General features: G+C 44.3%; 2 protein-coding genes and 1 non-coding gene across 3 annotated transcripts; 1 reads left to right on the top strand and 2 right to left on the bottom strand.

Annotated features, from left to right (window-relative positions):
- The first annotated feature begins 526 nt into the window (after positions 1–526).
- On the top strand, positions 527–3,538 carry fzd7a (frizzled class receptor 7a). The gene has a single exon (XM_071340702.1). It carries the CDS (start codon positions 995–997, stop codon positions 2,663–2,665), a length of 1,671 nt encoding a protein of 556 aa, XP_071196803.1. The 5' UTR covers positions 527–994; the 3' UTR covers positions 2,666–3,538.
- Positions 3,539–9,186: 5,648 nt separating this feature from the next.
- Positions 9,187–20,894, bottom strand: LOC139538544 (small ubiquitin-related modifier 1). Its single transcript, XM_071340701.1, has 5 exons — positions 19,181–20,894; positions 15,769–15,843; positions 15,514–15,591; positions 15,173–15,244; positions 9,187–14,735 (listed from the first exon to the last, which is right to left on the bottom strand). Exons 1-5 carry the CDS (start codon positions 19,190–19,192, stop codon positions 14,667–14,669), a joined length of 306 nt encoding a protein of 101 aa, XP_071196802.1. The 5' UTR covers positions 19,193–20,894; the 3' UTR covers positions 9,187–14,666.
- On the bottom strand, positions 16,316–16,392 carry trnaa-ugc (transfer RNA alanine (anticodon UGC)). Its single transcript has one exon. It is a non-coding gene; the product is annotated as a tRNA-Ala (tRNA).
- Positions 20,895–20,907: the final 13 nt, after the last annotated feature.

The following is a 20,907-nucleotide window of genomic DNA, read 5'->3' as shown; positions in this document are numbered from 1 at the left end:
GTGTAACTCTATGTTGTTGTTTTGGTCGCACTGCTTTGCTTTATCTTGGCCAGGTCTACCTGGTTAAATAAAGGTGAAATAAAATAATTGATATTTTTTACTCTTTATTTTTGTCCACCGTGTCACTATTTGTATTTTAATGTTTTTTGTCTTGAACTCTGCACTGTTGGAAATGGAGCCATAAGTAAGCAGCATTTCACTGTTAGTCTACAGTACAACTGTTGTCTATGAAGCATGTGACAAATAAAATGTGATTTTAATTTGAGATTACGCACCAAAAATATTTCAGGAATGGTCTTTTTTAAATTCAATAAAAAATATATAAAAAATTCTGGAGAAAAAAAGAAGGGGGATAAAGTTATTAACCCGTTTGCCATAATTCCCACAATCCAATCAGGAAGGAGACGCAAAGGAAAACAAACCCTGTGATTAGTCGGGAGACCCCATGGTCTTCAGGCGCCCCGCCCTGTGGCTTGTGAATGAGGGGTAACTAGAAACCGACGTCACATCATCGCGTGCTCTTTAGTGTGTGTCACAGCTCCAACGTTGTAGTGTCCAGCAAGGCAACGCCATGGACAGTGTGCACGAGAAGAAGATTGCAACTTTTTAAACGATATTTAATACATCTACATGCGTAACGATTTCCAACACAAGCGAGGAGATGCGCGCTGTGGAACCTTCATTTTAACTAAGGAGACAGTGAATTACTTTTTAAACTGGTGATCCCGAGAAGGAAACGCAAAGGAGTACCTCTTTCTAACGGATTTTTTTTTTTTTACAACTATTTACAGCTGAGACCAAGAAGTCATGAGAATACCGAGACCATGCGCACGGTTTTGTGGACTTGTACAAGCAGTTTAGGTTCGAGATAGAAAAGACGAAAATCGTTTTATATGTAAGAGATCATTTTTCTGGTATATATGAAACTCGAGTTTTTGAAAAGGAACTATTTTTTTTACATTTCGGAGTTTATTCAACGTTTTTTATTTTAACTATGGCGGAATCGGTTACTTGGGCAGGTACGGCGCGTTGTGCGTTCTTGATCTTGTTTGCGCTTTTCCCGTTGTGTTCAGGCCAGGGTGAGAAGGGCATCTCCATACCCGAACACGGCTTCTGCCAGCCCATCTCCATACCCCTCTGTACGGACATCGCCTATAACCAGACCATCATGCCGAATCTCCTCGGCCACACGAACCAGGAAGACGCCGGGCTGGAGGTGCACCAGTTCTACCCGCTCGTCAAGGTCCAGTGTTCCATGGACCTGAAGTTCTTCCTGTGTTCAATGTACGCGCCGGTCTGTACGGTCCTCGAGCAGGCTATCCCGCCGTGCAGGTCCCTGTGTGAGCGGGCGAGACAAGGCTGCGAGGCTCTGATGAATAAGTTCGGTTTCCAGTGGCCGGAGAGGCTCCGCTGTGAGAACTTCCCCGTCCACGGAGCGGGAGAGATTTGTGTGGGTCAAAACACTTCGAACACCGGTAGCCCCACCTCTTACCCAACACCCTACGTTCCTGAGCTCATGACTCTACCCCCCAATATGGGTCGACCGAACCAGCACCGGGAGTTCTCCTGCCCGCTACAACTGCAGGTGCCCAACTATCTGAACTACTACTTTATGGGGGTAAAGGACTGCGGCGCGCCTTGCGAGCCCACCAAGCCCAGCGGGTTGATGTATTTTCGGGAGGAGGAGGTGAAGTTTGGCCGGCTCTGGGTCGGGATCTGGTCCGTTCTGTGCTGTGTGAGCACCCTGTTCACAGTGCTGACCTATCTAGTGGACATGAGACGATTCTGCTACCCGGAGAGGCCTATCATCTTCCTCTCTGGCTGTTACTTCATGGTGGCCACTGCCTACGTGGCCGGGTTTCTCTTAGAGGATAAAGTGGTGTGTATTAATCAATTCAAGGACACTGGTTATAAGACTGTAGCTCAGGGAACTAAGAAGGAGGGTTGTACTATTCTCTTTATGATTCTGTATTTCTTCGGCATGGCCAGTTCTATATGGTGGGTGATTCTGTCCTTCACGTGGTTCCTCTCTGCCGGTATGAAGTGGGGGCATGAAGCCATAGAGGCCAACTCTCCGTATTTCCACCTCGCTGCCTGGGCTGTACCCGCTGTTAAAACTATTACCATCCTGGCCATGGGACAGGTGGATGGAGACCTGCTCACAGGGGTGTGTTATGTGGGCATCAACAGTGTGAATTCCTTGCGTGGTTTTGTTCTGGCACCTCTTTTTGTCTACTTGTTTATAGGGACGTCGTTCCTCCTCGCGGGATTTGTCTCTCTGTTCCGGATCAGAACTATCATGAAACACGACGGAACCAAGACGGAGAAGCTGGAGAAGCTTATGGTTCGGATCGGAGTGTTCAGTGTCCTCTACACCGTACCAGCCACTATCGTCATAGCCTGCTGCTTCTACGAGCAGGCGTTCCGTGAGCAGTGGGAGAAAACTTGGCATACGCAGATCTGTAAGAGGTTTGCGGTGCCTTGTCCACCAAACAATTTTGCGCTCGTGACCCCAGACTTTACTGTCTTCATGATCAAGTATTTGATGACTTTGATTGTCGGCATCACCTCCGGGTTTTGGATATGGTCAGGGAAAACACTGCAGTCATGGCGCAGGTTCTATAAGAGACTGAGTACCAGCAACCAGGGAGAAACGACAGTATGAACAACAATGACGTGGGAATGATAATATAATGGACTTGTGTCCCAAATGCCACCCTACGTCCTATTTAGTGCACTACTTTTGGCCAGGGTCCATAAAGTAGTGCACTATTAAGGGAGTAGGATACCATTTGGGATCAGGACAGGACATAACGCATGGAATAAGACGTATGATGAGTTCAACATGGGGGTCCGTGGCTGGTGTAGCCCGTCTGCCTCCCGAACTGGACCTTCAGGAGCCTGTAAAAAGCCATTGTTGCTTCCCAGATTCCAGGGTTGTTGTTAGGAAAAAGCTCATACGGACACTTTACTGTGCAATGATCATCTGAAGAGGAATACGGAGAAACGGATCGTTCCTAGTGTATCGCAATGTAGGTCAAATTCTGAATGATGTAGAGCCTCTGTGTCTTTGTATGAAAGTGGTTTTCTTTACAGAGGTGATCCTGTAACAATTTTATACAATGAATGACCCTATTCACACTATAGAGCTACTACACCGTGTAACGCTACTGGCAAGCTTCAGTTGAAGAAAGAGCACGTTTGACCGTACGAATTTATACTCCCTTTTTTTGTTTTTGTGGTCATTTGTTTGACATTCACAGCCAAGCAGTGACAATCATGTATATTTTTGTGGCACAGTAATAAGACTGACTGACATTGCATTTAGAAATGAGATAGAATATGCATGTGTGTAGCTGTGGAATTATGCAAAGTACTGCACTATTACATATCTTGTAAAAACAGGTTTTTTTCTCTCCAAAGATTTTATCTATTTAGGAAGATAATCATGCAATTATTATTATTATTATTTTTTTTAATGCTGTTAACGGTACCATTTTGTACAGTTTCACGGATTAAAATGATTTTATATTTTAAATGTCTTGCTTTCGTGGTCAATGTGTAGCCTATAAGAATAGTTTCTATTTAGAGGAATAACTTATTGTAAGTCGATGTCCATAGACTGTTTACATGGCAAGGTAGGACAGCAATCCATGCTTCGGTTTCCCTGGCACTGTTTACAAATGCTAATGTTTAATGTTTTAGCATTTGTGGACACAAATCCCATTCAAGTCCTTGTACCGATATTAGCATTGTTCGTGTTCAAAACATAGAAAAGTATCTCAAATTGATTTAAGAAGCTCAACTAAGTCACTTATACATGATTAGAACATGATGCGTGAAAAATGCAGTGTGTATGTCACCATCTTGTCTATTTAAAATCTTCTCTCATTGATTGAGACAGGTGGGTGTCCACTCCAAAGTGTCACATGTCATGATGACACCCGCTGCAACTAGATGTGAACATTTAGAATGGGGAGGCAGGTAGCCTAGTGGTCAGAGGAGGCAGGTAGCCTAGTGGTCAGAGGAGGCAGGTAGCCTAGTGGTCAGAGGAGGCAGGTAGCCTAGTGGTCAGAGGCGGCAGGTAGCCTAGTGGTCAGAGGAGGCAGGTAGCCTAGTGGTCAGAGGAGGCAGGTAGCCTAGTGGTCAGAGGAGGCAGGTAGCCTAGTGGTCAGAGGAGGCAGGTAGCCTAGTGGTCAGAGGAGGCAGGTAGCCTAGTGGTTAGAGGAGGCAGGTAGCCTAGTGGTTAGAGGAGGCAGGTAGCCTAGTGGTCAGAGGAGACAGGTAGCCTAGTGGTCAGAGGAGGCAGGTAGCCTAGTGGTTAGAGGAGGCAGGTAGCCTAGTGGTTAGAGGAGGCAGGTAGCCTAGTGGTTAGAGGAGGCAGGTAGCCTAGTGGTTAGAGGAGGCAGGTAGCCTAGTGGTTAGAGGAGGCAGGTAGCCTAGTGGTAGAGGAGGCAGGTAGCCTAGTGGTCAGAGGAGGCAGGTAGCCTAGTGGTCAGAGGAGACAGGTAGCCTAGTGGTCAGAGGAGGCAGGTAGCCTAGTGGTCAGAGGAGGCAGGTAGCCTAGTGGTCAGAGGAGGCAGGTAGCCTAGTGGTCAGAGGAGGCAGGTAGCCTAGTGGTTAGAGGAGGCAGGTAGCCTAGTGGTTAGAGGAGACAGGTAGCCTAGTGGTTAGAGGAGGCAGGTAGCCTAGTGGTTAGAGGAGGCAGGTAGCCTAGTGGTTAGAGGAGGGAGGTAGCCTAGTGGTTAGAGGAGGCAGGTAGCCTAGTGGTTAGAGGAGGCAGGTAGCCTAGTGGTTAGAGGAGGCAGGTAGCCTAGTGGTTAGAGGAGGCAGGTAGCCTAGTGGTTAGAGGAGGCGGGTAGCCTAGTGGTTAGAGGAGGCAGGTAGCCTAGTGGTTAGAGGAGGCAGGTAGCCTAGTGGTTAGAGGAGGCAGGTAGCCTAGTGGTTAGAGGAGGCGGGTAGCCTAGTGGTTAGAGGAGGCAGGTAGCCTAGTGGTTAGAGGAGGCAGGTAGCCTAGTGGTTAGAGGAGGCCGGTAGCCTAGTGATTAGAGGAGGCAGGTAGCCTAGTGGTTAGAGGAGGCAGGTAGCCTAGTGGTTAGAGGAGGGAGGTAGCCTAGTGGTTAGAGGAGGCAGGTAGCCTAGTGATTAGAGGAGGCAGGTAGCCTAGTGGTTAGAGGAGGCAGGTAGCCAAGTGGTTAGAGCATTGGACTAGTAACCGAAAGGTTGCAAAATCGAATCCCCGAGCTGACAAGGTAAACATCTGTCGTTCTGCCCCTGAACAAGGCAGTTAACCCACTTTTCCTAGGCCCGTCATTGAAAATAAGAATTTGTTCTTAACTGACTTGCCTCGTTAAATAAAAGGTACAAATAAAACATGAATAAAAAAAGACGTGTGTTGTCTTCCAAGTTGGGAATTGAGGAAGTATTAATAATTAAAGGATGGTCAAAAAATGTTCTGTGCTACTTATTAATGCCAATCAGCCTCCTGGAACCGTAATAATGGTCTATGTGATATTTCTAATAGTCTATTGTTCTCCCAAGATATGAAGTCAGCGTGGGAATATAAAAAGGTGAGCATAGATTTGTTGGGCCGTGTCCAACATGACCTGAAACAGGCACATTGTGCAGAGGGTCCCTGGTTCGCGCCCGGGTCGGGGCGAGGGGACGGACGTACACTTAAACTGTTACAGAAGCACAACCTACATGGGCATAGGGCACTTACATTTATGTAGATTAAATCTGTGGTGTGATTGACCTTTCCCGATGCCGTCTGATTTTCTTTTGACTATAAAAATCAACATGGATTTTTGTCACTTCCTGATACGTTGGCGCCACCTATCTGCCGTTTGGCGCGTGTCAGATTTGACCTTGGTAATAAATGACCAACTACCAGCTAATAGAGTATTAATAAAAACAAGATTAAAACTGACAGCTCAGGTATAAAATAAAAAAAGGTTTGTTACGATCACAGTTATCTTTAATTCTTCAGTTCCACTGGCAGATACTGAAACGAAAATGAGATGCAATTTGTACGCTTCCTCTAAAACTGTCTGGACCTCTAAACAGGGCCTGTTCTGTTGGACTATAACTGTCTGGACCTCTAAACAGGGCCTGTTCTGTTGGACTATAACTGTCTGGACCTCTAAACAGGGCCTGTTCTGTTGGACTACAACTGTCTGGACCTCTAAACAGGGCCTGTTCTGTTGGACTACAACTGTCTGGACCTCTAAACAGGGCCTGTTCTGTTGGACTATAACTGTCTGGACCTCTAAACAGGGCCTGTTCTGTTGGACTACAACTGTCTGGACCTCTAAACAGGGCCTGTTCTGTTGGACTACAACTGTCTGGACCTCTAAACAGGGCCTGTTCTGTTGGACTACAACTGTCTGGACCTCTAAACAGGGCCTGTTCTGTTGGACTACAACTGTCTGGACCTCTAAACAGGGCCTGTTCAGTTGGACTACAACTGTCTGGACCTCTAAACAGGGCCTGTTCTGTTGGACTACAACTGTCTGGACCTCTAAACAGGGCCTGTTCTGTTGGACTACAACTGTCTGGACCTCTAAACAGGGCCTGTTCTGTTGGACTACAACTGTCTGGACCTCTAAACAGGGCCTGTTCTGTTGGACTACAACTGTCTGGACCTCTAAACAGGGCCTGTTCTGTTGGACTACAACTGTCTGGACCTCTAAACAGGGCCTGTTCTGTTGGACTACAACTGTCTGGACCTCTAAACAGGGCCTGTTCTGTTGGACTACAACTGTCTGGACCTCTAAACAGGGCCTGTTCTGTTGGACTATATACAGTAGACAGGCTATATACAGTAGTGAGGCTATATACAGTAGACAGGCTATATACAGTAGACAGGCTATATACAGTAGACAGGCTATATACAGTAGAGAGGCTATATACAGTAGAGGCTATATACAGTAGAGAGGCTATATACAGACACCGGTTAGTCAGGCTGATTGAGGTAGTATGTACATGTAGATATGGTTAAAGTGACTATGCATATATGATAAACAGAGAGTAGCAGTAGCGTAAAAGAGAGGTTGGCGGGTGGTGGGACACAATGCAGATAGCCCAGTTAGCCAATGTGTGGAGGCACTGGTTGGTCGGCCCAATTGAGGTAGTATGTACATGAATGTATAGTTAAAGTGACTATGCATATATGATAAACAGAGAGTAGCAGCAGCATAAAAGAGGGGTTGGGGGGGGGGGGGCACACAATGCAAATAGTCTGGGTAGTCATTTGACTACCTGTTCAGAAGTCTTATGGCTTGGGGGTAAAACCTGTTGAGAAGCCTTTTGGTCCGAGACTTGGCACTCCGGTACCACTTGCCATGCGGTAGTAGAGAGAACAGTCTATGACTGGACTGGCTGTAGTCTCTGACAATTTTTAGGGCCTTCCTCTGACACCACCTGGTATAGAGGTCCTGGATATATATTAAATATATATATTTAATATATGGCTCATCAGGCTCAAGTAGCATCAGGTTTGAATTTTCATGCTGATCAAAGCTATATTCAAATCCAGACCTTTACATGCTTTCCCTTATGAAATAATATTGCAGTCAGAGTGCAGGTTAACTGCAGTACAGTGCAGTGTAACTGTAGTTAAAGTGCAGTCTAAGTACTGTGTGCTGCAAATACTGAATCGATTTTTTTTGTTTTTTTTACTACAGTAATTTTGCAGTATAACAGTTATTCTGCAATTACTGCATCCAAAACACCACAGTGGACTACAGTTAAGGCACTTTTACTGCAGTTTCAAAACTGCAATATTCGTGTTTTTTTTAAGGGTTATAATGCTTGTGAATGAGACTTTCGGTTTGCGGGAAATATCGGGTTGAATTTATCCTCAGGATGGAACATTTGTAAAACACAGGGGAAATATTCAACCCTAGCCAGTATGGAGAATTAAGTAAAACCACAAGTTCATTATTTAAGTGATAATGCCCGAGAAGCCGGTATTTGGAGGATATATTGGCACGGGTGTTTGTTGAGGGCCTGCAAACCGTGCCAATATATCCTCCAAACTCCAGCCCCCGAGGGCATTATCACTTTTATACAATGAATTACCAACATATTTAAATAATGTTAAAACATTATTGGCATTGTTTAATTCCGATTTTCATAATAGCAATCTGGGACCGATGGTTTGGTTAGCTAAACTAGCGAGTCTGTTCTGTTACCACGGCAACTACCGTCGCTATCTAGTCAACTTGCTATCTAAGTTACTTCAGTGGGATGTTGGAAAACATTTCTACTTGCAAAATGTGTTCAATTATAGCCATGGTATAAAAAGGGATAAATCAACGAGGGGCTCTATGCGGTATCTGGACATAAAGCAACTCATTGGAAGGTAGTTCCACTCCACTAGCGAGTCGTGGAACAAACCTTCCGCGTTGTTCATTATGTTCCAGAGAATTTATAGCCCCTCGTTGATCATCCCTTACATAATTAAACTGAAATAAACTTCAAAAAGCACTAATTGCTCAGCACTTCTACTTAGCAATATTAAGTAGCGGTAGATATGTTCTATGTGCACTATTTCTATGCTTCCCGTTCTTACGTTTTGTTTTTGCGTCTATTACTTCAAGTTTTGATCATCCGCTTCAAAACAGCTGAAAATACTGTTTTTTTTGGTTATGGAAAATATATTTCAAAGCTATTTAGTTGGTACAATGATTCTCTACACCCAAACTCGGTCCTCGGGATCCCAAGCTTGATGATTAGTTGATTATTTGAAATCAGCGGTGTAGCGCTACGGCAAAAACCAAAACGTACTTGGCGTCCCAAGTACCAAGTTTGGGAAACTCTACTTGCTTATTTTGTCACAAACTGAAATTAGACCATTAGAATTTCAGTAACCGGGAAATTGCGATTTCTCCATATTGCGCATTTTAAAAGGCCTACAGGGAACGACAGCAGTCTTTTGACCATGCCAGACCATACTGTTTGTTTTTTTGGTTTGAATGATCAGAATTTATTTAATTAAGAGTTCTCCTTACATTTTTGTAACCAAAAGAACGACAAAAAATACATTGATTTGTCTGCGTCAAGACAAAACATTTCACTACTGTCCATTGTGGCTAAAGGCTCAGGATGGAAATTGTATTGATACAATTATAATTGGACAATTATAGCCACTACAATGATATATAATCACGAGTCAGAGAGAAATATTTTAAAATACGTTTTTATTTAAAAAGAAATATCTTCCAACCTCAAACCTTTCCAGAGCAACTCCTCCTTTCCGGTGTCTTCACACCCAAATAACACCAAAACGGCGCTCTATTAACAAGGACTCTGGTCAAAAGTAACGCACTATAAAAGGAATAAGGTGCTATTCGGGATACACGGTGTGTGCATTGCATTCACTTCCATGGCAACTAAAATATTTTAAAAATACATCTCTAAAGAGTGACTTAAATCAAAAGTGATTCTATGGCTCAACGCAGTGAAACATTGTCTGCACTTAATTAGGGTCCGGGTCAAAAGTAGTGCACTACATCAGAGAATAGGGTGCCATTTGGGGATGTACAATCATTTACAGCTTGACCTCTGCTTTGCTTTGATCATCCACGTACAGCATACCCAAACTGATCATCCACGTAGAGCATACCCAAACTGATCATCCACGTAGAGCATACCCAAACTGATCATCCACGTACAGCATACCCAAACTGATCATCCTCGTAGAGCATACCCAAACTGATCATCCACGTAGAGCATTCCCAAACTGATCATCCACGTAGAGCATACCCAAACTGATCATCCTCGTACAGCATACCCAAACTGATCATCCGCGTAGAGCATACCCAAACTGATCATCCGCGTAGAGCATACCTAAACTGATCATCCGCGTAGAGCATACCCAAACTGATCATCCTCGTAGAGCATACCCAAACTGATCATCCACGTAGAGCATTCCCAAACTGATCATCCACGTAGAGCATACCCAAACTGATCATCCTCGTACAGCATACCCAAACTGATCATCCGCGTAGAGCATACCCAAACTGATCATCCGCGTAGAGCATACCTAAACTGATCATCCGCGTAGAGCATACCCAAACTGATCATCCGCGTACAGCATACCCAAACTGATCATCCGCGTACAGCATACCCAAACTGATCATCCGCGTACAGCATACCCAAACTGATCATCCGCGTACAGCATACCCAAACTGATCATCCGCGTAGAGCATACCCAAACCGATCATCCTCGTACAGCATACCCAAACCGATCATCCACGTAGAGCATACCCAAACCGATCATCCTCGTAGAGCATACCCAAACCGATCATCCGCGTAGAGCATACCCAAACCGATCATCCGCGTACAACATACCCAAACCGATCATCCGCGTACAGCATACCCAAACCGATCATCCGCGTACAGCATACCCAAACCGATCATCCGCGTAGAGCATACCCAAACCGATCATCCGCATACAGCATACCCAAACCGTTCATCCGCGTAGAGCATACCCAAACCGATCATCCGCGTAGAGCATACCCAAACCGATCATCCGCGTAGAGCATACCCAAACCGATCATCCGCGTAGAGCATACCCAAACCGATCATCCGCGTAGAGCATACCCAAACCGATCATCCGCGTAGAGCATACCCAAACCGATCATCCGCGTAGAGCATACCCAAACCGATCATCCGCGTAGAGCATACCCAAACCGATCATCCGCGTAGAGCATACCCAAACCGATCATCCGCGTAGAGCATACCCAAACCGATCATCCGCGTAGAGCATACCCAAACCGGTCTTCCGCGTAGAGCATACCCAAACCGGTCATCCGCGTAGAGCATACCCAAACCGGTCATCCGCGTAGAGCATACCCAAACCGGTCATCCGCGTAGAGCATACCCAAACCGGTCATCCGCGTAGAGCATACCCAAACCGGTCATCCGCGTAGAGCATACCCAAACCGGTCATCCGCGTAGAGCATACCCAAACCGGTCATCCGCGTAGAGCATACCCAAACCGGTCATCCGCGTAGAGCATACCCAAACCGGTCATCCGCGTAGAGCATACCCAAACCGGTCATCCGCGTAGAGCATACCCAAACCGGTCATCCGCGTAGAGCATACCCAAACCGATCATCCGCGTAGAGCATACCCAAACCGATCATCCGCGTAGAGCATACCCAAACCGATCATCCTCGTACAGCATACCCAAACCGACCATCCGCGTAGAGCATACCCAAACCGATCATCCACGTAGAGCATACCCAAACTGATCATCCACGTAGAGCATACCCAAACTGATCATCCACGTAGAGCATACCCAAACTGATCATCCACGTAGAGCATACCCAAACCGATCATCCACGTACAGCATACCCAAACCGATCATCCACGTACAGCATACCCAAACCGATCATCCACGTACAGCATACCCAAACCGATCATCCTCGTAGAGCATACCCAAACTGATCATCCTCGTAGAGCATACCCAAACCGATCATCCACGTACAGCATACCCAAACTGATCATCCTCGTAGAGCATACCCAAACTGATCATCCACGTACAGCATACCCAAACTGCATATCATGGTTTCCCCTCCTGAAATGAGACAACTAATAACATGAGATGCTGTGCAATAATACAATTTAAAAAAAAATGTCTTACCCAAATAAAATATATATATATAAAAAGACGTATACAAAATATACAAGAGGGGTAACATTTGAATGCACGATTTTCTTTTAGAAAATATGAACTGTGTACAATGCTAACGTTTGCTATACAAGGTTTGTCAGAATTAAGAAACTGCTCAGTATTTTGGCTGGGAACTCACAGCCTTTATCCTGTCATGAGTAAGTAGTAAGTACAGTGGTGATGGGTTTTGTGGGATTGAAAGGTATGTCAATATGTTTACCACCATGTTAAATTGACCAGTCATTTTTTTTTACAAAAGAGAACATGGATGAAAGGATGTAAGGCAATATCAAAATCATTTCTGAGTAACAAAGGAGTACCTTACTGTGATTGTTTTGAATTAAATATGGTCAGAAAGAAACAAAATAGCTTCTTAGCAAATAGCAATTTCTCAAGCAAGAATTTTGCAAGGACTGTCTAGGAGTGGTCTGAGTGGGGCGGGAACCTAGCTGTTTATTGGCAGAGAGGTTCTGAGTGGGGAGGGAACCTAGCTGTTATTGGCAGAGAGGTTTGGAACTCTCATTTCAGGTCTATTAACTAATTTACTAGGCTAAAACTCCATCCCACCAAAACAGAAACAGGCTGGCATTTCAATCAGCTCTTACACTAAAAAGGCATTATCATTATTTTCAAAATATGAATCAAACCTCAGTGTGGAAATATATACAAAACAAAGGAATATCTAGTTTTTGACTGTACTGGGCCTTTAACGTAATCAATGTACAGTAATCAGTACTATAGAGTACTATACAGTTCAGACCAATGTACAGTAATCAGTACTACAGAGTACTATACAGTTCAGAGTACGAATGATGTACTATGGATTAAAAGCTCTCTTCAATCTGGAAAGTTTAAGAGATTCCGTGCTGGAAATGTAAAATGAAGTCTCTCCGGTTGAACCGACGACATGGGCGGCGTTTACCGGGAATGAAGTCTCTCCGGTTGAGCCGTCGACACGGGCGGCGTTTACCGGGAATGAAGTCTCTCCGTTTGAACCGACGACACGGGCGGCGTTTACCGGGAATGAAGTCTCTCCGTTTGAACCGACGACACGGGCGGCGTTTACCGGGAATGAAGTTTCTCCGGTTGAACCGACGACACGGGCGGCGTTTACCGGGAATTAAGTCTCTCCGGTTGAGCCGATGACACGGGCGGCGTTTACCGGGAATGAAGTTTCTCCGGTTGAGCCGATGACACGGGCGGCGTTTACCGGGAATTAAGTTTCTCCGGTTGAGCCGATGACACGGGCGGCGTTTACCGGGAATGAAGTCTCTCCGGTTGAACCGACGACACGGGCGGCGTTTACCGGGAATGAAGTCTCCGATAAAGCGTGAACGTTGTCTTTATATTTCAAATCACGCTGTAAAGCTGAACTTGGACGACGCAGATTGAATAGAGCCCTGTAGTAAGGTATTTTACAAGTTCTCTAACAGAAAGAGACGGGCAGTGAATGGGAACTTGGATGGTTATTAAATACCCCTGGTGTGTTACTTAAGACTGCGGGACAAGCGTATTGAATGAACCGAGGAGGAGACATTATTGACGTCGTATTACATACCCATCTATAAAGTAACAACGTCTGGATAACACCTAGACATAACGTCAGGAAATAATAGTGGCATGCTAGCTACAGGTAACTGCCAAAAAACAAAACGCTTGAGTAAATGAGGGGATACAAAGTATATTGAAAGTAGATGCTTCCACACAGGTGTGGTTCCTGAGTTAATTAATCAATTAACATCCCATCATGCTTAGGGTCATGTAAAAAAAAAAAAATCTGCGCATGGCCATTATTTTGGCCACCATGGCAATGCCCCACACCCTCCACAGGGCACGAGAGGTCACTGAATGGTTTGAGTATTAAGTATTAAAACGATAAAAACCCATATACCACGACCATCTTAGTCACCAGATCTCAACCCAGCTGAACACTTACGGGACATTCTGGAGGCGCGCCTGAGAAATCGTTTTCCACCACCGCCAACAAAACAAACACCAAACGATGGAATTTCTAATGGAAGAATGGTGTCTCTCCAATAGAGTTCCAGACACTTGTAGAATCTATGTCGAGGAGCGTTGAAGCCGTTCTGGCTCGTGGTGCCCCCAACACACCCTATTAAGACACACCCTATTAGTGTTTCCTTTACTTTGGCAGTTACCTGGATCTTCAATAAATGGTATGGATTTATAGCTAATAAAATATATACTGTCGAAAGCTATATATGGGGACGGATGCCAATCAACCAAACTGAAGCTAGGGGGGTCTGAAGAAAACATTGTGTATCTATCCAACCTAATGAGTCTTCTGGTGGACCACATGGCTGGATCATAGTAGCCTTGTTTCCGGCCGTAACCATAAAGCAGGAGGAGTGCTGATCTAGGATCAGGTCCCTCTTGTTCATGTAGTCAATGGGGGGGGCGACAGGTAGCCTAGTGGTTAGAGCATTGGGTCAGTAACCGGATCGAATCCTCGAGCTGACATGGTAAAATAAAAATCTGTCGTTCTGCCCCTGAACAAGACAGTTAACCCACTGTTCCCCAGTAGACCGTCATTGGAAATAAGAATTTGTTCTTAACTGACTTGCCTAGTTAAATAAAATAAAAAATAAAAAACTTAAAGGCAAAACTGATCCCCGATCAGCACTCCTACTCTGAAATACATTCAGACCCTGTTTGTGCTGTCTTTGCCAACTTCTACAGTCATCGTCACGCCTTCATGAGAGTTTTCAAAACAGCACACAACAGATACAGCCCAAGTGCCAGTCTGTTTGTGCCAACTTTTTGTCACGCAAGTTGGCAAAACAGCACACAACAGACCAGGGACCAGGTGACGATAAGAGAACAGGAGATGTATCAGAGTTATTCTTCTCCTCTCTGGCAGAGATCTCTACCACTGAGAGGAACACAAAGCCAAAACAAATCACTCAGTAATTGTACAAATATAAAATACAATATTATCATAAAAAAATTAAATCCAGGTAGACTAATTATTCCGAAGTCCTCCAGTCTGTTCCTGATAGACCTCGATGACGTCCTGGTCTTCCATCCCCAGCTACAAGAGAGAGGGAGGACAGAGACGTTAAGATGGGAGGCACAATGGCTGTGTTTACAAGGGCAGACCACTTCTGATCTTTTGCCCAATTATGAGTGAAAGAGCTGATGTGAATGCGCAAAATACCAATTAATGGATGGAAATAATCAGTATTGGGCAAATTTGGTGCAGATTTCACCCCACCCGGCTGTATTTCTGCCTGCTGGAACAGCAATAGATACACCAAGAACACATGAAATGACCCTGGGAATCGATAGAACATCACTCAGAGATGAACAACATTTATAAATGGGTGAATCTTTCCTTTAAACCAGAGGAGGATTGAGACCCAAACCACAAGGTCCTGCAAGGATATGGATCAGACAGAACGATGTGGCTACGGGTCAGACAGAACGACGTGGCTACGGGTCAGACAGAACGACAGAAAGCATAGCTACCTCTTTTGGAGTGTGGTTGTCTGAGATTCTTTGTCCCTCAAATAGAAACCGTAAGGTACTCATATGAACACCCTACAGAGAGGAGGAAAGGAACGCTGAGTGAACACACAGCGTGGGGTAAGGAACACACAGCGTCGGGTAAGGAACACATAGTGTGAGTCCCAAATGCTTCCCTATTCCCTAATAGTATCCCTATGGGCCCTGGTAAAAAGTAGTGCACTACATAGGGAATAGGGTGCCATTTGAGACACACTCAACAACAACAACAAAAAACAACTAGTTGCTCACCAAGAACGCCCAGAAAACCTTTAATGACATTGCGAATGAGATGTGATTATTACCTGTCTCTGGCTATAAGATTCCTTCAGCTTCTTCAGATGGGTGGTCATTTTCACTTTGAAGTGAATTTCACTGTTGTCCTGAGGTGGGAAAAGAATGAATAGATTCCAAGTTAAACGTTTCAAAATTGTGGGTCAACTGATATATATAAAAAAAATTAAAAAAAATAATTCACTATGATAAACCAACCTAGCTATGTAAACTAGCTACATATCACCAGCATCTTCAGTATAATTCTCCGACTCCAAACGTCTTACCTGGCCGATCACTTTCAGTTTGATGTACTCTCCATCCTTCTGGTCTCCTCCACCCTGACTTGAAGGTTTCGTGTCCTTCAAGAGAGAAAGGACACGAAGCCGGGATTGTATTTTAACTCAACGTGTAACTGTTTTAGTTAGGTCTGCAGACGTTATCGCCCAATAGCTTTTGTTTCCATTTACTATAATGGACCAGGCCATAAATCCACAAATAAGTTGTGAGCTCTTTCCTATATAGGAAACATCATCACAGTATGTTGTTGACAGTTTGATAACATGATCTCTGGGCAAAGGAGCGTTATGGGGAAGGGAATTACAGATGACATCTGCCGTGCATAGCTAGCTAATTAGTCTCGTCTCCTTCTGTGCGCCTTCCTATTTACACACAGCAAGCCCCTCCCCTGCCCCAACCACCCCCCCCCCGCCACATCAAGCCCCTCCCCCTCTGCCACTTACAACAACAAAGTTGACATTTACATTTAAGTCATTTAGCAGACGCTCTTATCCAGAGCGACTTACACATTGGAAAGTTCATACATATTCATCCTGGTCCCCCCGTGGGAATTGAACCCACAACCCTGGCGTTGCAAGCGCCATGCTCTACCAACTGAGCCACACGGGACCCGTGAGAGCTCACACCTTCCTCTGACAACCGGTTTCAGGTCGCTATTTGCATTTGAGGTTTGGTCCGACAGAATAAGTCATACTGACACCGAAACACATTATTTTAATAGAGTGCACAGATACAGTACTTTATAACCATGGCGTTGTTGAATACTCATATCCGATTGGCTTGAAGGGCATTCTAGAGCGTGCAGGCCGAGGGGGTGTGGTATATGCCCAATATACCACGGCTAAGGGCTGTTCTTAAGCACAATGCTGAGTGCCTGGACACAGCCCTTAGCCGTGGTATATTGGCTATATACCACACCCCCTCGGCCTGCACGCTCTATTGGCTAACAAACCCCCAATGTGCTTTTTGCTTTTATAAACTGGTTACAAACATAATTACCGGTAGAACATAAAAAAAAAAAATTATGTTCTGTCATACCCACGGTATACGATCTCATTTACCACAGCTGTCAGCCAATCATCATTCAGGGCTGGAACCACCCAGTTTATAAAAGGGAATTATTAACCGAATGCCTGACAGCCGTGACATATTGGTATTTATTATTCCATTAGCAACACATCATCTTTCAGTTTCACATCTTAAAAACATTACAATACATTCAGAACAGATTTCACAACATATTTAGTGTGTGCACTCAGGCCTCTATTCTACGACCACATATCTATAACACAAAATACATGTGTACGTGTGTGTATAGTCAGTATGTTATCATGTGTTTGTGTTGCTTCACAGTCCCTGCTGTAACATGAGGTGTGTTTTTATCTGTTTTTTTAAATCAAATTTTACTGTTGGCATGAATTACTTGATGTGGAATAGAGTTCCATGTAGTCATGGCTCTATGTAGTACTGTGCGCCTCCCATAGTCTGTTCTGGACTTGGGGACTGTGAAGAGACCTCTGGTGGCATGTCTTGTGGGGTATGCATGGGTGTCTGAGCTGTGTGCTAGTAGTTTAGACAGACAGCTCAGTGCATTCAACATGTCAATACCTCTCATAAATACAAGTAGTGATGAAGTCAATCTCTCCTCCTCTTTCAGCCAGGAGAGATTTACATGCATATTATTAATATTAGCTCTCTGTGTAGATTTAAGGACCAGCCGTGCTGCCCTGTTCTGAACCAATTGTAATCTTCCTACGTCCCTCTTTGTGGCACCTGACCACACGACTGAACAGTAGCCCAGGTGCGACAACACTAGGGCCATATCAGACCGGACACCAAAGATATTACCAAAAAAAAGTATTACGTTTTAATTAAGTTCGTAACCAGTTTATAATAGCAGTAAGGCACCTCAGGGCGGTTGTGGTATATGGCCAATATACCGCGGCTAAGGGCTGCGTCCAGGCACATTGTGCTTCTGAACAGCCCTTAGCTAGCCATGGTGTTTCGGCCCTATACCACACCCCCTTTTCCTGTACACTCTAGAATGCCCTTCAAGCCAATCAGATATGAGTATTCAACAATGCCATGGTTATAAAGTACTTTATAAACTGGGTTGTTCGAGTCCTGAATGCTGATTGGCTGACTGCCTACTGATACCATGGCTGTCATTGTAAATAAGAATTTGTTCTTAACTGACTTGCCTAGTTAAATATCTGATCTGATATAGGTCTGATTTATCATGGCAGGTTGCAGGCCTAAGAACAGCCCTTAGCCGTGGTATATTGGCCATATACCACACCCTCCCGTTCCTTATTGCTTAAGTATCTGCATGCTGTTGGCTAGGGGGGCACATGTATAGCTTTACTCTGGCATATGGGATTATGGACAATAGAGCGATATTATTTTACATTTTTCAAAATGGCAGCCATGCATCGATGATCATGTAACCAGAATAATACCCTCAATATTTATTGGAAAGAAGCCAACTCATCACTTTTCACCACCCCTTGAAGTTCATCATAATTTATTTAATCTGTAGCCTAATCTGTAACTACTACATCATTTATTTAATCTGTAGCCTAATCTGTAACTACTACATCATTTATTTAATCTGTAGCCTAATCTGTAACTACTACATCATTTATTTAATCTGTAACTACTACATCATTTATTTAATCTGTAGCCTAATCTGTAACTACTACATAATTTATTTAATCTGTAGCTTAATCTGTAACTACACGTTTACCGATCCACACAACATGTCTCGTGACTCCAAGTTTACTTAGATATGATGGTCGTGTCAATATTTGCGCATAAAAGCGTTTCCACCGACATTTCTCGCATAATTCATTTTACCGATAAAAAAAGATCTAATCTTTTTTAACATATTTTGTTTGTGTCGACATTTGGAAAGTTTACCGGGGGAAAAAATAGTTTCCATCAGGCCTGTCATGACTTTTTATCCGACATGCAGTTCACTCTCGCATAAAAAAGGTTGGATGGAAACCTGGTGATGTAACGATACGCATACTAGTTAGTTAGCGACGTCTGCTAACAATGGACCTGTTTCCCTCTGAAAACTCTTCACTTCAGCCGAAACATATAGATAGTTGGCTATCTATGTCCTCTAGTTGAAAACTAACTTGTCTGGCTAGCTAAAATGACAACAACTATATGAGCCCACTGCTCTAACTACCTAGTTAAGTTAGCTACTATTGAACTAGCTAGATAACCTAGCAGCTATGTATTTGTTTGCAGCTAACGTTAGCTGCTAACACGACAGCTACCATTGTGGTTAAACATTGCTAAGCGGTCTGTGCGAACTGGTATAAGTTTTGTGACTCACTCGTGGTGTAACTGTTTGGTTGGTAACTGGTATAGGTTATAGTTATCACTTACTGTATCTGACATGTTGTTCTCTGTAAATTAGCTGGGGCAGTGTAGAAACCCGTGTTGTTGACAACCTCCTCGCGTTTCTTCGACAAACCCTCGCCTCCCAGAACGGTAGCTCCGCGACGTCATCAGGAAGAGGAGGATCTCCCGGAAGAGGCTATACGGACACGCCTGGTGTCCAAATTGAAGACGTTTTGTCGCGCTGCGAGAGTCGAGTGGAGATGAACGGATTCAGTTCAGTCAGTCCTGATGGGGGAGAGGTTATATAGACACACTACCTTGTAGTGGTGCGCAGGTCAGCTGTTTGTTCACCCGGACCCGACCACACAATTGCTAATAACCCATCAGTAACTGTCCGACTATAGCCTATGTGATAAAGTGAAAATCTGAGACCTACGCCGCTAATATAAAAAAAGGACCCGTAGCCTACAGTCGGAGACGGCTTAACGATTTTTAACAGAGGGGTGCAGACATAGTTTTTCCTGATTTAGATATGTTTCTGCTATTTGTTAGTCAACTTGTCTGTAAAAGCCTTTCTACATGGATGCTGGCCCATGTTGACTCCAATGGCTCCTCTGGAGGAAACGCACACCTGTTCAGCCGAGGTGTTTTCAGAACACTTGAAAAAGAAGAGGAGAGCCACGAGGAGCTCAGATGCAATAATTTAATAACCTAATAACTCTTTAATACTGTGTGTTTCCCAGCCTCTGTTCTGGACCTGGGGACTGTGAAGAGACCTCTGGTTGAATGTCTTGTGTTGTAACGATGAGTGTCCGAACTGTGCCAACTGCTTGAACAGACAGTTAGGTACCATCAACACATCACCAGACCAATAGTCCTCTCTCCTCAACAGGAGAGATTGACATGCATGTTCTTGACATTCACCCTCCGTTTACATCTAAGGGCGATACGTGCTGCTTTGTTCTGGACCAACTGCAATTCACCTATGTCCTTCTTTGCCACACATGACAACACAGCTGGGCAGCAGTAGTCCAGGTGCGACAAAACTGGACCTGTCTGGTAAGGACCTGTCTGGTCGACTGAGATGTCAAGAAGGCAAAGCAACGCCCTATCATGGACAGACCTCTTCCCATTTGAACAACCATTGAGTCTATATGTTTTGACCATGACAGCTTGCTATCTAGGGTTACACCCAGCAGTTTAGTCTTCTCCACTTGCTCAATAGCCACATTATTCAATAATAGTTCAGCGTCGGGCGAGTGATTTGTTCCAAAAATTATGATTTAACCTGCTGCCCTGCGGTAAACCACACTCAACTGGATTTGCATTAAAAGAGGCTTCCATTAACGAAAACCCTCTGTGTTCTAATAGGTACTGTCACGCCCTGGCCTTAGTTATCTTTGTTTTCTGTATTATTTTAGTTAGGTCAGGGTGTGACATGGGGAATGTATGTGTTTTTGTATTGTCTAGGGGTTTGTATGTTTAATGGGGCAGTGTCATGTATAGGTGTTTGTAGGTCTATGGCTGCCTAGATTGGTTCTCAATTAGAGGCAGCTGTTGTTCATTTGTCTCTGATTGAGAGCTATATTTAGGCAGCCATATTCATTGGGTATTTCGTGGGTAATTGTCTATGTTGAACGTTAGTAGCTTGTGTGTGCACTTTCGTTTATAGCTTCACGGTTGTTTATTGTTTTGTTAGTTTTGTAAGAGTGTTTCGTTTCGTGTTACGTCTTCGTAAAATAAAAGGAAGATGTATTTCTCTCATGCTGCGC

Source organism: Salvelinus alpinus, chromosome 14, assembly GCF_045679555.1.
Source record: "Salvelinus alpinus chromosome 14, SLU_Salpinus.1, whole genome shotgun sequence".
Taxonomy (NCBI): Eukaryota; Metazoa; Chordata; class Actinopteri; order Salmoniformes; family Salmonidae; genus Salvelinus; species Salvelinus alpinus.
The sequence above is the reverse complement of the archived record's forward strand: the minus strand, read 5'-3'. Positions and strand labels throughout refer to the sequence as shown.

What these genes read in the sequence shown, in the direction of transcription:
- fzd7a (XM_071340702.1), top strand. Translation starts at nt 995, where the DNA reads ATGGCGGAATCGGTTACTTGGGCAGGTACGGCGCGTTGTGCGTTCTTG.
- LOC139538544 (XM_071340701.1), bottom strand. An exon ending in AACTGAAAGTGATCGGCCAG is followed by an intron (nt 15,592 to 15,768) that starts GTAAGACGTTTG and finishes TTCCCACCTCAG; the next exon opens with GACAACAGTGAAATTCACTT. An exon ending in AATCTTATAGCCAGAGACAG is followed by an intron (nt 15,245 to 15,513) that starts GTAATAATCACA and finishes TCCTCTCTGTAG; the next exon opens with GGTGTTCATATGAGTACCTT.